The sequence below is a fragment of the Vicia villosa genome, linkage group LG4, assembly GCF_029867415.1.
Source record: "Vicia villosa cultivar HV-30 ecotype Madison, WI linkage group LG4, Vvil1.0, whole genome shotgun sequence".
Taxonomy (NCBI): domain Eukaryota; kingdom Viridiplantae; phylum Streptophyta; class Magnoliopsida; order Fabales; family Fabaceae; genus Vicia; species Vicia villosa.
In genome coordinates this window covers 40,512,995-40,528,045 of record NC_081183.1, presented here as the reverse complement: position 1 = coordinate 40,528,045, position 15,051 = coordinate 40,512,995, and the positions used below count along the sequence as shown (strand labels likewise).

At 41.4% G+C, this 15,051-nt stretch overlaps 1 protein-coding gene across 1 annotated transcript in view; it reads right to left on the bottom strand.

Moving 5' to 3' along the window:
- LOC131597104 (uncharacterized) overlaps positions 1-12,944 on the bottom strand; it is a 90,713-nt gene extending 77,769 nt beyond the window's left edge. The window contains exon 1 of the mRNA XM_058869818.1: positions 11,567-12,944. Within this exon, the coding sequence (XP_058725801.1) occupies positions 11,567-12,858 (1,292 nt within the window). The 5' untranslated portion in view covers positions 12,859-12,944. The remainder of the gene's footprint in view (positions 1-11,566) is intronic.
- Between the last annotated feature and the right edge of the window lie 2,107 nt (positions 12,945-15,051).

Here is a 15,051-nt window from a genome sequence, read left to right as displayed (position 1 = left end):
TACCATGTTTGAATATGTGGCATCCATGCATCCATGCATTCATACATTCATTAAAAAACCCATCTTTTTTCCATAAAAACATGATTTTTCCAAAAAAATTTAGAGAATTTTCGTTGCAAACATTATAGGATTAAGTTATGGAAGGGGTAAAAAGGTATACCAAAAAGTACGGTTTCAAAGCGCCTGATGTGGAAAAACTAAGAGAGTTAGCATCTTCTGTACAAGATCCTCCCGATTTTAGGAAAAGTTATGGAAAGCTTTTGCCTATCCTGAACACTCATGTTGATGAAGGACTTGTCAAGACTCTGGTTCAGTTCTATGATCCCATCTACCGGTGTTTTACCTTCCAGACTACCAGTTGGTACCGACCTTGGAAGAATATGCCAATCTTTTGGGTATTCCTGTGTCTAACAAAATACCCTTCAATGGTTTGGAAGCCATTCCTAAGTCACACGTCATTGCAGCAAGTATCCACTTGAAGAAGTCTGAAGTAGAGAGTAATTGGACTACCAAAGGAAACCTCCCGGGTTTAACTTCACACTTCTTAATAAAGAAAGCCTTTGATTTCATCGAAACTGGTAGCATGATAGCTTTTGAAGCTATACTAGCCTTGCTCATCTATGGGTTAATTCTGTTTCCCAACGTCGACAACTTTGTCGATATCAACGCCATAAAGATCTTTCTGATTGGAAATCCTGTTCCGACTTTACTTGGTGACATGTATTTCTCTGTCCATCATAGGAATCGCCAAGGCGGTGGAATCATTGTATGTTGTGCACCATTGTTGTTCAAATGGATTGTTTCACACTTACCTGAGTCTCCTATTTTCACGGAAAACCGAGAAGGCTTACGTTGGCCTCAAAGACTTATGTCTCTTACTAATAATGATATTCATTGGTATACCTTGGCTCGCTGTGGTACAGAAACCATTGACAGTTGAGGAGAATTCGCCAACGTACCCCTCATTGGTACACAAGGAGGAATTAACTACAACCCGGTCCTAGCCCGACGACAACTCGGGTATGCAAATTTAACTAAACCCATTGGTCCCTCAGTGGAAGGCTACTTCTACCGAGAAGGGGATAATCCTCAAAGGTTGAAAGCAAGAATGGTGAGAGCTTGGTACGACGTCCGATGGAAAGAAAAAGGTGAGGCAAGGAATTGCATTGCCATGGACGCCTACACCTACTGGGTAAAGAAAATAGCAAAAGAGTTCCAAATGCCTTATGCTTATGAAAAACCCATGTTTCCTGTAGTATCTCAACGACCCAACATTCCCACTATGGAGGAATACCAAGACACTTTGGCTAAGATGAGGGTAGAAAAAGACGCTTGGGAAGAAAAGTTTCGTAGAACTGATGTGGAAAATAGAAAGTTGAAGAAAAGAGTGAAAGATCACGAAGAAACTCTCTATTATCAAGATGGATGGCTCATGAGCAAAGATGAGAGGATTCGTCAGAAAGACGCTGCAATGAAGAGGTACATCAAAGAAAGCAAGAAGAATCTCGAAGGCTCAACAAGCAACGCTCCGACTCCTGATGATTGGAAGAATGTTGTTGACAAACTGAGGACCGAAAAGGCCAAATTGAAAGCTTACTATGGGAAAGAAATCATGAAGCTCAAGCTGCACAATGCATTTGGTTCTTCGTCTGATGAAGATGCTTAGGATTGTTTAGCTTTTTATTTATCATTTGCTTCTGTAAGGAGCTATGCTCCAATGTTGTAACATTTCCCATTATTTCAATAAAAGAATAGTTTGTGTTCAAATGTTTGCAAGGAAATAATCTTAAAAATATTTGGAAAAATCATAAATTTCTTTTTGCATACATCATTCTGCATATCGAGTCCGTTGTATAGAGTCTCATCTTTTGGATCTTTCTCCAATAGATCGTCAAGCTGTCGCGTCTCAAAGTTTCTCGACCGCGCTCGCAATCAGATCACAGATACAATACTCGTTCAAGCAGAAGAAGAGTAATGGAATACTCTGAACAAGAGAATATTGAGCTTCGTGGTACAGTGACCACCCTTCAGGAAAAGTTGGAAAGTCTCACTACTCTGGTTGACTCCTTAATGGCCGCACAGAATCAGCCGCCGCCACCAAACAATCAAGCAACAGTGACATCTGAAGTCACTACTCCAGTTTCTACAGTTGCATTCAACATTCCATCTTTCTCCATGCCAGAAGGTTGGGGCCCGCCTTTCAGCTTTGGTGCAGGTTTTCGCCATAATTTCTCTGGGGTTCAAACAACCACAACTGAAGCGCCCGCTGCATAAAGTTCACTGTTCACTCCAAATCAGGGGGTAACTTTTTCCCAAATCACTATGGCACTTTCTCAACCCACTATGACGGTTCCGACCCCTACGGTTCACACTGTTCCTTATGGTGGCAATGAGATTTATCATGATCAGGATGATAGCATAAATCAGCGTAATCTTGTGGGAGATCTCCAAAAGCAGTTTAACAAGATGCAGCTGGAAGTTAAAGCTATCCGTGGAAAAGATTTGTTTGGAAAGAATGCCCAGGAGCTATGTTTGGTTCCCAGTGTACAAATACCTGCTAAATTCAAGGTCCCTGACTTTGAGAAGTACAAAGGTAGTTCTTGTCCACAAAGCCATCTTGTGATGTATGCTAGGAAGATGTCTACTTATGCAGATAATCATCAGTTGCTTATCCATTACTTTCAAGACAGTTTGACTGGTGCCGCACTGAAGTGGTACACAGGCTTGGATAGCACTAATATTCGAACATTCAATGACCTAGGTGAGGCCTTTGTCCGACAATACAAGTATAACTCGGATATGGCTCCAGACAGAGATCAGCTTCGATCCATGGCTCAAAAAGATCATGAAGCTTTCAAAGAATATGCCCAACGATGGAGAGAAACTGCTGCTCAGATTAATCCACCGTTAAAAGAGAAAGAGATGACAAAGATCTTCTTGAATACTCTTGGCCTGTTTTATTATGAACGCATGATTGCTAGTGCTCCAAGTGATTTCACCGAAATGGTAAACATGGGGATGCGTCTAGAAGAAGGGGTCCGAACCGGACGTCTAACTAAAGAAGGTGGATCTTCAAGCGGAACCAAAAGGTTCGGAAGTGGTTTCCCAAAGAAGAAGGAACAAAGTATTGACATGGTATCCTAAGGGAGGCCAAGAGGAAATGTCAATCGTCAACGACAGGTAGCTGCTATTGCACCAGCCGTTAATACAGCACCGAATCCGGGATTTACCCCGCAATTTCAACAACAACAGGCTCAACAGTTTAACAATAATCAGAATCGTGTACAAAGAGCTCCACAGTTTGATCCGATTCCAATGACCTACACAGAATTATACCCTGCTTTGATTGAAAGAGGTCTTGTTCAAACTAAAGCACCACCACCCATACCTGAGAAACTACCATGGTGGTACAAAGCTGAGGTCTCATGCCCTTATCATCAAGGAGCACCTGGCCATGATCTTGAGCATTGCATAGCCTTGAAATATGAAGTTCAGAGGTTGGTTAGATCTAATCTCCTCTCTTTCAGAAATTTGAACCCAAATGTGCAAGCAAATCCGCTGCCCAATCATGGAGGGCATGTTGTAAACATGGTGTATGGATGTCCTGGTCCATACCGAGTCTATAATATCAATTTCTCAAGAGCAGATTTGGTACAAATGCACGCTACTCTCTGTCAAGGGCAGAATTTTCGCCAGCATCACTACGGTTCCTGTAGCATATGTTGTGTAGATCCTCACGGATGTTCGATTGTGAGAAGAGATCTCCAAGTTCTGTTGGATAATGGTACTATTCAGATCTACAGAAATAGGAATGAAGATGAAGTTAACATGATAGGATGTTATCCGCATGAGCTTTTAGTCTCAGATATCAACTCGGAAATGCCTAAAGTTAACGTCATCGTTCCTCATTTCAACATGCCTGAGCGCATAGAAGTTACCTACAACAAGCCAAAGGTTCCTATTGCTCCTTTAATCATTTGTCTACCTGGACCTGTTCCCTATGACTCTGACAAGGCAGTTCCATACAACTACAATGCTACAATGATAAAGAATGGACAAGAAGTTCCTTTACCTACTCTTTCATCTGTCGTGAACATCGCTGATGTAAGTCGAGTAACAAGAAGTGGACGTGTGTATACTCCACTACCTCCGAAGCAGCCTGTTGCTCCTGCTACCGGACAAAATCCTATCAATACACCAGTGGGAAATCCCGAGGAAACTCCTGTCAGTAATACAAACACTGATGTTGGTCAATCTAGTGGAACCAATGTCAATCCTGACTTTGACGAAATTTTGAAGCTTATCAAAAGAAGTGAATACAAAATTGTGGATCAGCTTATGCAGACTCCTTCAAAGATCTCAATACTTTCATTGCTTTTAAACTCAGAAGCCCACAGGGAAGCCCTGATGAGAGTTTTGGATTAAGCTTCTGTAGATCATGATGTGACTGTTGACCATTTTGATGGGATAATAGCCACCATAACTGCTTGCAACAATTTAAGCTTCTGTGATGAAGAACTCCCCGAGGAGGGCAAAAATCACAATCTTGCTTTGCACATTTCTATGAACTGTCAGTCAGACTCTTTGTCCAATGTGTTGGTAGACACCGGATCTTCCTTGAATGTGATGCCAAAGACGACTCTTGCTCGCTTGTCTTACCAAGGAATGCCTATGAAGTTTAGTGGTGTAGTAGTCAAAGCATTTGATGGTTGGCGAAAATCTATTATCGGCGAAGTCAACCTTCCCATGACAATTGGTCCACATACATTTCAAATCGCCTTCCAGGTCATGGACATTCAAGCTGCTTATAGCTGTCTGTTAGGACGACCATGGATCCATGAAGCAGGGGCAATGACTTCTACGCTCCATCAAAAGTTAAAATTTGTAACAAATGGAAAATTGGTAACGATAAGTGGAGAACAAGCCTTAATGGTGAGTCATTTATCCAATTTCTCTTTCATTGGTGCTGATGATGTGGAAGGAACTCAGTTCCAAGGTCTCTCTTTAGAAGACGAATCTTCCAAAAAGAAAGCGTCAATCTCTTCTTACAAAGAGGCGGTAAAAGTAGTGAAAGATGGAACTACCACTGGCTGGGGGCAAGTTGTGATCCCGACCAAGAATGAAACTAGAGCAGGACTCGGATGTTCACCAACATTCTCAAACTGTACCAAGAAGGATGAAACCCTTCGTCCGATCAAAGAAACATTCATTAGTGGAGGATTCCTTAACCCAATTCCTCAAGAGGTTAATGTCCTTATCGAAGAATGCATCGAAGAAGGTCTCTCCGATACTGAAGAAGAATGGAAATGTTATCTTAATGACTCAGGATACATATCTCAGGAAGAACCATATCCTCCTTCAGAGAAATCCAAAGGCAAAGAAACTGAGCCTGTTCCTGCAGAAATTTGGGACACCTTGGGACAACCAAGTGGCAAATATGATCATATGGTGAAATATACTGCACCTGAAAGTTCAAAGATTGCGATTGAAGATATCCAACCAACTGGATGGGGAGATTCCTTTGAATATAGTAGTCAACCAGAAGAGGCTTATCAGCCCTGTCAATTTTCTCAGCAGCCTGAAATTACTGAAGATTTCAGCTTCAACGCATCTACCAAGATTTATAATCCTGAAGATGGTTATTATCACATAAATGCCATTTTTGAAGATGAAGGGGAAGATGGTCCCTCAGTTGACTCGGAAAGTGTCTCTGACAATGAGTCTCTTCATCCTGAAGACTGGGAAAAACATCCTGAAAATTCTGAAGATTGTGACTCATCATATGCTCTTCAAGAAGTAGAAGAAGACCGTTTCAACTCTACAAAGAACAAGGGTGACAAACCAGGACCTTCAAATCATGCTCGACCAGCGGTCAATGTCAATACTGAAGACAATTCTGGAAAGAATTTTCCTGAATACATAATACACAGAGGAGTTCGTTGCTACTGGAAAGCTGTCGACGTTCCGAATGTTGTTCGCCGCTCAAAGTAATCACCTCGCTGTTATTTTGACCTCCTGCCTGGCCCAAAGCAGAGAGATGTTTTATAGGGCTTTGCTTTTAAATGTTCCGCCCAAATAACTTTGTGTATAGGGCTTTGTTTTAAAAGTTTCCCTCTTTGTCCTGCCCAAGACAAATGAGTTTGTGTTTAGGGCTTTGTTTCAAAAATGAATCATAAATAAAGTGTCATTTTGAATTCCCTACACTATGTGTTTTATTTTTGCTTTTTCTGGAAATGGTAATCCTAACAAACCAAAATAAAAAAAAAACTTTTTCAAAAAAAATCTGCATACACTCTTGCATTCATAAATTTTCTGAAATAAATATAAATCACATGTGCAGATTTACTATTAATAAACCCATTGAATGCAATAACCCTATGCCCTCTCCCTACTTTGAGTTTCCTGTGTTCGAAGCCGAAGAAGAGGAAGAAGAGGAGATCCCGGACGAGATCTCTCGATTACTTAAGCACGAGGAAAGAGCCATTCTGCCTCACAAAGAGCCTTTAGAAAAGATCAACTTGGGTTCTGAAGAAGACAAAAAAGAAGTGACCATTGGATCGCTGCTTGATGCTGATATCAAGAGTAAGTTGACAGACCTTCTCAAAGAATATGTTGACGTGTTTGCCTGGTCCTACCAAGACATGCCTGGGTTGGATACCAATATTATTCAGCATTACTTGCCATTGAAGCCAGAATGTTCTCCAGTTAAGCAGAAATTGCGAAGGACTCACCCTGATATGGCTAACAAGATCAAAACAGAAGTTCAAAAGCAACTCGACGCAGGTTTTCTTGTCACCTCAGAATATCCTCAATGGTTGGCCAATATAGTGCCAGTTCCGAAGAAAGATGGAAAAGTCAGAATGTGTGTTGACTACCGTGACTTAAACAAGGCCAGTCCAAAAGATGACTTTCCATTACCACATATTGACATGTTGGTTGATAACACCGCTAAGTTCAACGTCTTTTCCTTCATGGACGGGTTCTCTGGTTATAATCAGATCAAGATGGCTCCTGAAGACATGGAGAAGACGTCTTTCATCACCCCATGGGGTACCTTTTGCTACAAAGTAATGCTGTAACACCCTTCTAAACCCCGCGGAAATTAACATTAAAATCAGAGTAAAACATGAAGAAGAGTATTACAACGCCAACAAAATAAACAATATTCATGTCATGCCATAAAGGAACGATAAACCAAAAATTATTCAGGTAGCATGTTAACACAGCGGAATATTCTTAACAACTGAATAATCAAACATCTGGAGTCGAAGACTCATAGTTCAACCATAAACCATAAACAAAACAGAAGTTTATCAGCCAATTCTAAAATAACGTTCCCGGTGTTACACGACCAGAGCATGACACTGACCCAACTGACTCTAACGAACTACTTGACGAGCTAATCCTCACCAAGTACACAAGCTACTCCTCAATCTGAAAAATAACAACAGTAAGGGTGAGTTTCATTCGCATTAACAAATGTTATAGGTATATAAACAATGCAACTTCATCCATACATTATTCACCCAAATCAATTATATTCAGATAATATAGCAACATTCATACCAAATACACACAAATCATAACATTGGACAACTTCCATTCATGTTACAATTATACACAACAACCTAATGCAATGCAACTAAATGCATGTGGTACCAAACATGGGATAACCCATCTCACCGATCCACCACCATAAAGATCCGGCTACTTCTCTCACCAATTCCACACAATGGGAATTAGCTACCGCTGTCCCACCACCATAAGGGATACAGCCCACAACATGATTATGAAATGCATGTATCAACCATAACATGCTCATCATCAACATTAATCAACCAGATATCATAATCATCAACCAATGCAATAACAACATAATCCACCACAACCAATTAAATCAAGTGTTTAAATTAAATTCGAGTCACAACTCAAACACCGTTTTATTGCATATCTCACTGAATTAGTCTCACTATGTTCGAAACGGCACATCAAACAGACTAACAGTTAAAAAGTTATACATCGTTAAACTTTAACAAAAAAAAAATCCAAACAGCACAGCACGCGGCGCCATCATCCACACGCGGCGCGAAACGAGGGAAAGTTACGCCTTCGCGGCGCCAACACCTACACGCGGCGCGACGCGAGGAAAAGTTACGCCTTCGCGGCGCCAACACAGGTACGCGGCGCGACCTGTGCGTATCAAAACATCTTGCCATTCAGTCCACCTGTTCGCGGCGCCACCCTGTGCACGCGGCGCGAACCGGTGATTTCAGAAATCCCAACCTGCAGAAAACAGCATTCTATGCCTCCCAAATACTCTCAAATCATACCAGTACGAGTTTCAGCAGAATAAACCACACATACGACATAAAATGCACGTTTACACATACTTCTAATCAGGTTTAACATCATTGTTCATCACCAATCATCATTCACAACCTAAATTGCATCAAAGTTCTATAAACCCCAAAACCCCAAACCCGACATATAATCCAATTCGAAATCCTAACATACAAATTCCATCGAATCATTCATACATCCCATAATAGAGGTTAATGAGAAGAATCCCCCCTTACCTCGATGTCGAATTCTTGAATTCTCTTCCTCTTCGCACTTGCTCTTCTCCCAATTTCACGTTCAACTCTTCTGCTCCCTTCTTTGGTTCTCTTTTCACAAAATACTCCTCTATTCTATTTTATGAAAATATAACTTAATTTTAGAAAAAGGGCTTTGCACTGATACACCCCCCAACTGCTACTTACAACACTGGCCCATTAGCCTTATTTCATCCATATTTCCCAAATAATCCAATTAATTCTAATATTTAATAAAAAAATTAATTAAATTAAATAAAGAATTTTATGGGGTGTTACAACCCTCCCCCACTAGAAAAGTTTTCGTCCTCGAAAACATACCTTAGGCAAAGAGTTCTGGGTAGGAGTCCTTCATTTGGCTCTCCAATTCCCATGTAACATTTCCACCGGCTGGTCCTCCCCAAGCTACTCTGACCAACGCTATCTCCTTGCCACGCAATTGTTTCACCTTCCGATCTTCAATCCTCGTAGGCAAAGCTTCAACTGTCAGATTATCCTTTACCTGTACATCATCCACTTGGATAACATGCGACGGATCAGCAATGTATTTCCTCAACTGCGACACATGGAATACATCATGCAGATTCGCAAGTGTCGGTGGTAACGCAATGCGATACGCCACCTCTCCCACTCTTTCTGAAATCTGAAACGGACCAATAAAACGCGGAGTTAATTTCCTTGACTTTAGAGCTCGTCCGATACCAGTCATAGGTGTAACTCTCATAAACACGTGATCTCCTTCTTGAAACTCAAGAGTTCTCCGTCTCTTGTCATGATAACTCTTCTGACGACTCTGAGAAGCCTTCATCTTCTCCTGAATCATCTTAATCTTTTCTGTCGTTTCTTGAACAATCTCTGGTCCAATCACCGCACTTTCGCCAGATTCATACCAACATAAAGGCGTTCTACATCTCCGACCATACAAAGCTTCAAACGGAGCCATACCAATGCTCGAGTGAAAACTATTATTGTAGGTAAATTCGATCAAGGGTAGATAACTATCCCAAGCACCACCTCTTTCCAACACACAAGCACGCAATAAATCCTCTAGAGATTGGATAGTTCTTTCTGTCTGTCCGTCCGTCTGCGGATGATAAGCAGAACTCAATCTCAGCTTAGTACCCAAAGCCTTCTGCAAACCTTCCCAGAATTTGGATGTAAACCTTGGATCTCTATCTGACACGATACTCGAAGGAATACCATGTAAACTCACTATCTTCTCAATGTACAATTGAGCCAGCTTCTCCATTGGGTAATCCATTCTCATTGGTATAAAATGAGCAGACTTAGTCAACCTATCCACTATGACCCAAATGGCTTCATAGTTCTTCACCGTTCTCGGCAATCCAGAAACAAAATCCATAGATATACTATCCCACTTCCATTCCGGAATAAATAACGGTTGCATAGCTCCATATGGTTTCTGATGCTCAACCTTCGACTTCTGACAAGTTAAACAAGCATAGACGAATTCAGCTATTTCTTTCTTCATTCCAGGCCACCAAAACAGCTTCTTCAAATCATGATACATCTTGGTCGCACCAGGATGTATACTCAATCCACTACGATGTCCTTCTTCGAGAATACTCTTCCCCAATTCAGAAGCATTAGGAACACAAACACGATTACCAAACCTTATAATACCATTCTCGTCGATTCTGAATTCACCTCCCTTGCCTTGGTTAATTAGAGTCAATTTATCCACTAACTCTACATCAACTTTCTGACCTTCCCGAATCTCTTCCAGAATGCCACTAGTCAACTTCAGCATGCCCAACTTAACACTGACAGGAGTGTCTTCGCATACTAAACTCAAATCTCGGAATTGTTCAATTAAATCCAATTCTCTCGCCATAAGCATAGACATATGCAAGGACTTCCTACTCAAAGCATCGGCAACAACATTTGCTTTACCCGGATGGTAATTCAGTTCAAAATCATAATCCTTGAGAAATTCTAACCATCTTCTTTGTCTCATATTCAACTCTTTTTGATCAAATAAATACTTCAGGCTCTTGTGGTCACTAAACACCTCAAACCTCGAACCATACAGATAGTGTCTCCACAATTTCAACACAAATACCACTGCTGCCAACTCTAAGTCATGAGTCGGATAGTTTCTCTCATGTACTTTGAGTTGCCTCGACGCATACGCGACTACCTGTTGATTCTGCATTAGTACACCTCCTAATCCCGACAATGAAGCATCGCAATATACAACAAAAGATTCCGCCGGATTCGGCAAAATCAAGATCGGTGCACTAGTCAATCTCCTTTTCAATTCTTGAAATCCTTCTTCACATTTCGAATCCCAGATGAATGCTTGACCCTTCCTAGTCAACTTAGTTAACGGTAACGCTAACTTCGAGAAACCTTCAATGAACTTTCTGTAGTAGCCCGCAAGACCAAGGAAACTACGGATTTCGGAAACTGACTTCGGAGCTTCCCATTGAGACACTGCTTCTACTTTCGTTGGGTCAACGGCAATACCATCTTTAGAAATTACATGCCCAAGAAAGCTTACTTCACTTAGCCAGAACTCACACTTTGACAGTTTCGCATAAAGTTTCTTTTCCTTCAGTAGTTCTAATACCACTCTCAGATGCTCTGCATGTTCTTCTTCACTCTTAGAATATATTAGAATGTCATCGATAAATACCACCACAAACTGATCCAAATAAGGATGGAAGATCCTATTCATATATTCCATGAAAACCCCCGGCGCATTAGTTACTCCAAATGGCATCACTGTATACTCGTAATGACCATACCTTGTTCTAAATGCCGTTTTCTGAATATCGTCCGTCTTCACCCGAATCTGATGATATCCCGACCTCAAGTCAATTTTGCTAAACACACTCGCACCAACTAGTTGATCCATTAAATCATCAATCCTCGGTAATGGATACCGATTCTTGATAGTAACTTTATTCAGCTGTCTATAATCCACGCACAGTCTCATAGAGCCTTCTTTCTTCTTTACCAACAACACCGGCGCACCCCACGGCGACACACTAGGACGAATGAATTCTTTTTCCAGTAACTCTTCCAGTTGACTCTTCAATTCTGCTAATTCAGATGCCGACATACGATACGGCGCCATCGACACAGGACTAGTCCCAGGGACTAACTCAATAGCAAATTCTACCTCCCTCTCTGGCGGTAACTCTCTTACATCCTCTGGAAAAACTTCTGGAAATTCACATACTACTGGTAAATCACTACTCACCGCTTTCTTCTTCACTTCCATGGATGCAATCAACATAAACACGGCGGCCCCGCCCTTCATGGCTTCATCCACTTGTCTAGCAGTCATTGCTAAATCCTCGACTCTGACATCTTCAGGAAAAATAACTGTCTTCGTGAAACAGTTGATATGAACCCGATTAAATTGCAACCAATTCATACCCAGGATGACATCAAGTTGTTCCAACGGAAGGCATACTAAGTCCATTCCGAACTCTCTACCAAAAATATCAATTGGACAGTTCAAACAGGCAAACGAAGTAGTCACTGAACCCGACGCAGGAGTGTCAATGATCATACTTCCATGAATATCAGATATTTCCAAGTTCAGACGTTTAGCACAATCCAATGAAATAAACGAGTGAGTTGCTCCAGTATCTATTATTGCAATTAAAGGAGTGCCATGGATAAAACACGTACCTTTAATCAATCGATCCTCCGGAGTAGTCTCTGAACCTGATAAAGCGAAAACTTTACCCCCAGTTTGATTCTTCTTTGGCTTAGGACACTGTGGACTGATATGGCCCTCTTCACCACAGTTATAACAAGTCACAGTCCTTCCTTTGCAGTCAGCAGCAATGTGGCCTGCTTTACCACACCGGTAGCACTTCTTCTCTTCACTTTTGCACTCGTGAACACGATGTCCAGGTTCCCCACACTTAAAGCACTTAACAGGAGCACTAGAGTCTCCCCCACTAGGCTTCTTCCAACTTCCAGCTTTATAATTACCTCTACCATATGGTTTACCACGGTCCATAGGCTTCTTCCCTTTCTTGTCAACTAACTCACGGGAGTGAGATGACTTCAGCTTCAGGTTGTCCTCTTCGTAGATTCTACTACAATCTACCAAATCAGCAAACCGACGAATCCTTTGGTACCTGATTCCCTGCTTAATTTCATCACGGAGACCATTCTCGAACTTAACACACTTCGAAAATTCGCTCGCTTCATCATTGTTATAGTGAACATAATACTTTGCTAGCTCCACAAACTTGGACGCATACTCTGGCACAGTCATGTTACCTTGTGTCAGCTCCAAAAATTCAATCTCTTTCCTGCCTCTAACATCCTCAGGAAAGTACCTCCGCAAGAATTCTCTCTTGAACACAGCCCAAGTAATCGCTACACCTGCAGATTCCAGTTCATCTCTACTAGCCATCCACCAATCATCAGCTTCTTCAGACAGCATGTGAGTCCCGTACCTCACCTTCAGATTTTCAGCACAGTCGATCACCCTGAAGATCCTTTCAATTTCCTTCAGCCACTTCTGAGCGCCTTCGGGATCGTGCGTGCCTTTGAACAAAGGAGGATTGTTCCTCTGAAAGCTATTCAGCTGCCTGTCAGCACCAATACCAGCTCCATTGGCATTCCCTCCCAACACACCAGCAATCATGCCCAGAGCCTCAGCGATCGCGTCGTCATTTCTTCCCCCTCTTCCGGCCATTGTTCTGCTAAATATCAGACAATATTCATTAGAACAAGAAGTATCGACAGTGTCAACTTTACACTAGTCGTATACGAAGGATTAACCGACACTAAGACTCTGACTCAAACGACCGACTATGCTCTGATACCACTATTGTAACACCCTTCTAAACCCCGCGGAAATTAACATTAAAATCAGAGTAAAACATGAAGAAGAGTATTACAACACCAACAAAATAAACAATATTCATGTCATGCCATAAAGGAACGATAAACCAAAAATTATTCAGGTAGCATGTTAACACAGCGGAATATTCTTAACAACTGAATAATCAAACATCTGGAGTCGAAGACTCATAGTTCAACCATAAACCATAAACAAAACAGAAGTTTATCAGCCAATTCTAAAATAACGTTCCCGGTGTTACACGACCAGAGCATGACACTGACCCAACTGACTCTAACGAACTACTTGACGAGCTAATCCTCACCAAGTACACAAGCTACTCCTCAATCTGAAAAATAACAACAGTAAGGGTGAGTTTCATTCGCATTAACAAATGTTATAGGTATATAAACAATGCAACTTCATCCATACATTATTCACCCAAATCAATTATATTCAGATAATATAGCAACATTCATACCAAATACACACAAATCATAACATTGGACAACTTCCATTCATGTTACAATTATACACAACAACCTAATGCAATGCAACTAAATGCATGTGGTACCAAACATGGGATAACCCATCTCACCGATCCACCACCATAAAGATCCGGCTACTTCTCTCACCAATTCCACACAATGGGAATTAGCTACCGCTGTCCCACCACCATAAGGGATACAGCCCACAACATGATTATGAAATGCATGTATCAACCATAACATGCTCATCATCAACATTAATCAACCAGATATCATAATCATCAACCAATGCAATAACAACATAATCCACCACAACCAATTAAATCAAGTGTTTAAATTAAATTCGAGTCACAACTCAAACACCGTTTTATTGCATATCTCACTGAATTAGTCTCACTATGTTCGAAACGGCACATCAAACAGACTAACAGTTAAAAAGTTATACATCGTTAAACTTTAACAAAAAAAAAATCCAAACAGCACAGCACGCGGCGCCATCATCCACACGCGGCGCGAAACGAGGGAAAGTTACGCCTTCGCGGCGCCAACACCTACACGCGGCGCGACGCGAGGAAAAGTTACGCCTTCGCGGCGCCAACACAGGTACGCGGCGCGACCTGTGCGTATCAAAACATCTTGCCATTCAGTCCACCTGTTCGCGGCGCCACCCTGTGCACGCGGCGCGAACCGGTGATTTCAGAAATCCCAACCTGCAGAAAACAGCATTCTATGCCTCCCAAATACTCTCAAATCATACCAGTACGAGTTTCAGCAGAATAAACCACACATACGACATAAAATGCACGTTTACACATACTTCTAATCAGGTTTAACATCATTGTTCATCACCAATCATCATTCACAACCTAAATTGCATCAAAGTTCTATAAACCCCAAAACCCCAAACCCGACATATAATCCAATTCGAAATCCTAACATACAAATTCCATCGAATCATTCATACATCCCATAATAGAGGTTAATGAGAAGAATCCCCCCTTACCTCGATGTCGAATTCTTGAATTCTCTTCCTCTTCGCACTTGCTCTTCTCCCAATTTCACGTTCAACTCTTCTGCTCCCTTCTTTGGTTCTCTTTTCACAAAATACTCCTCTATTCTATTTTATGAAAAT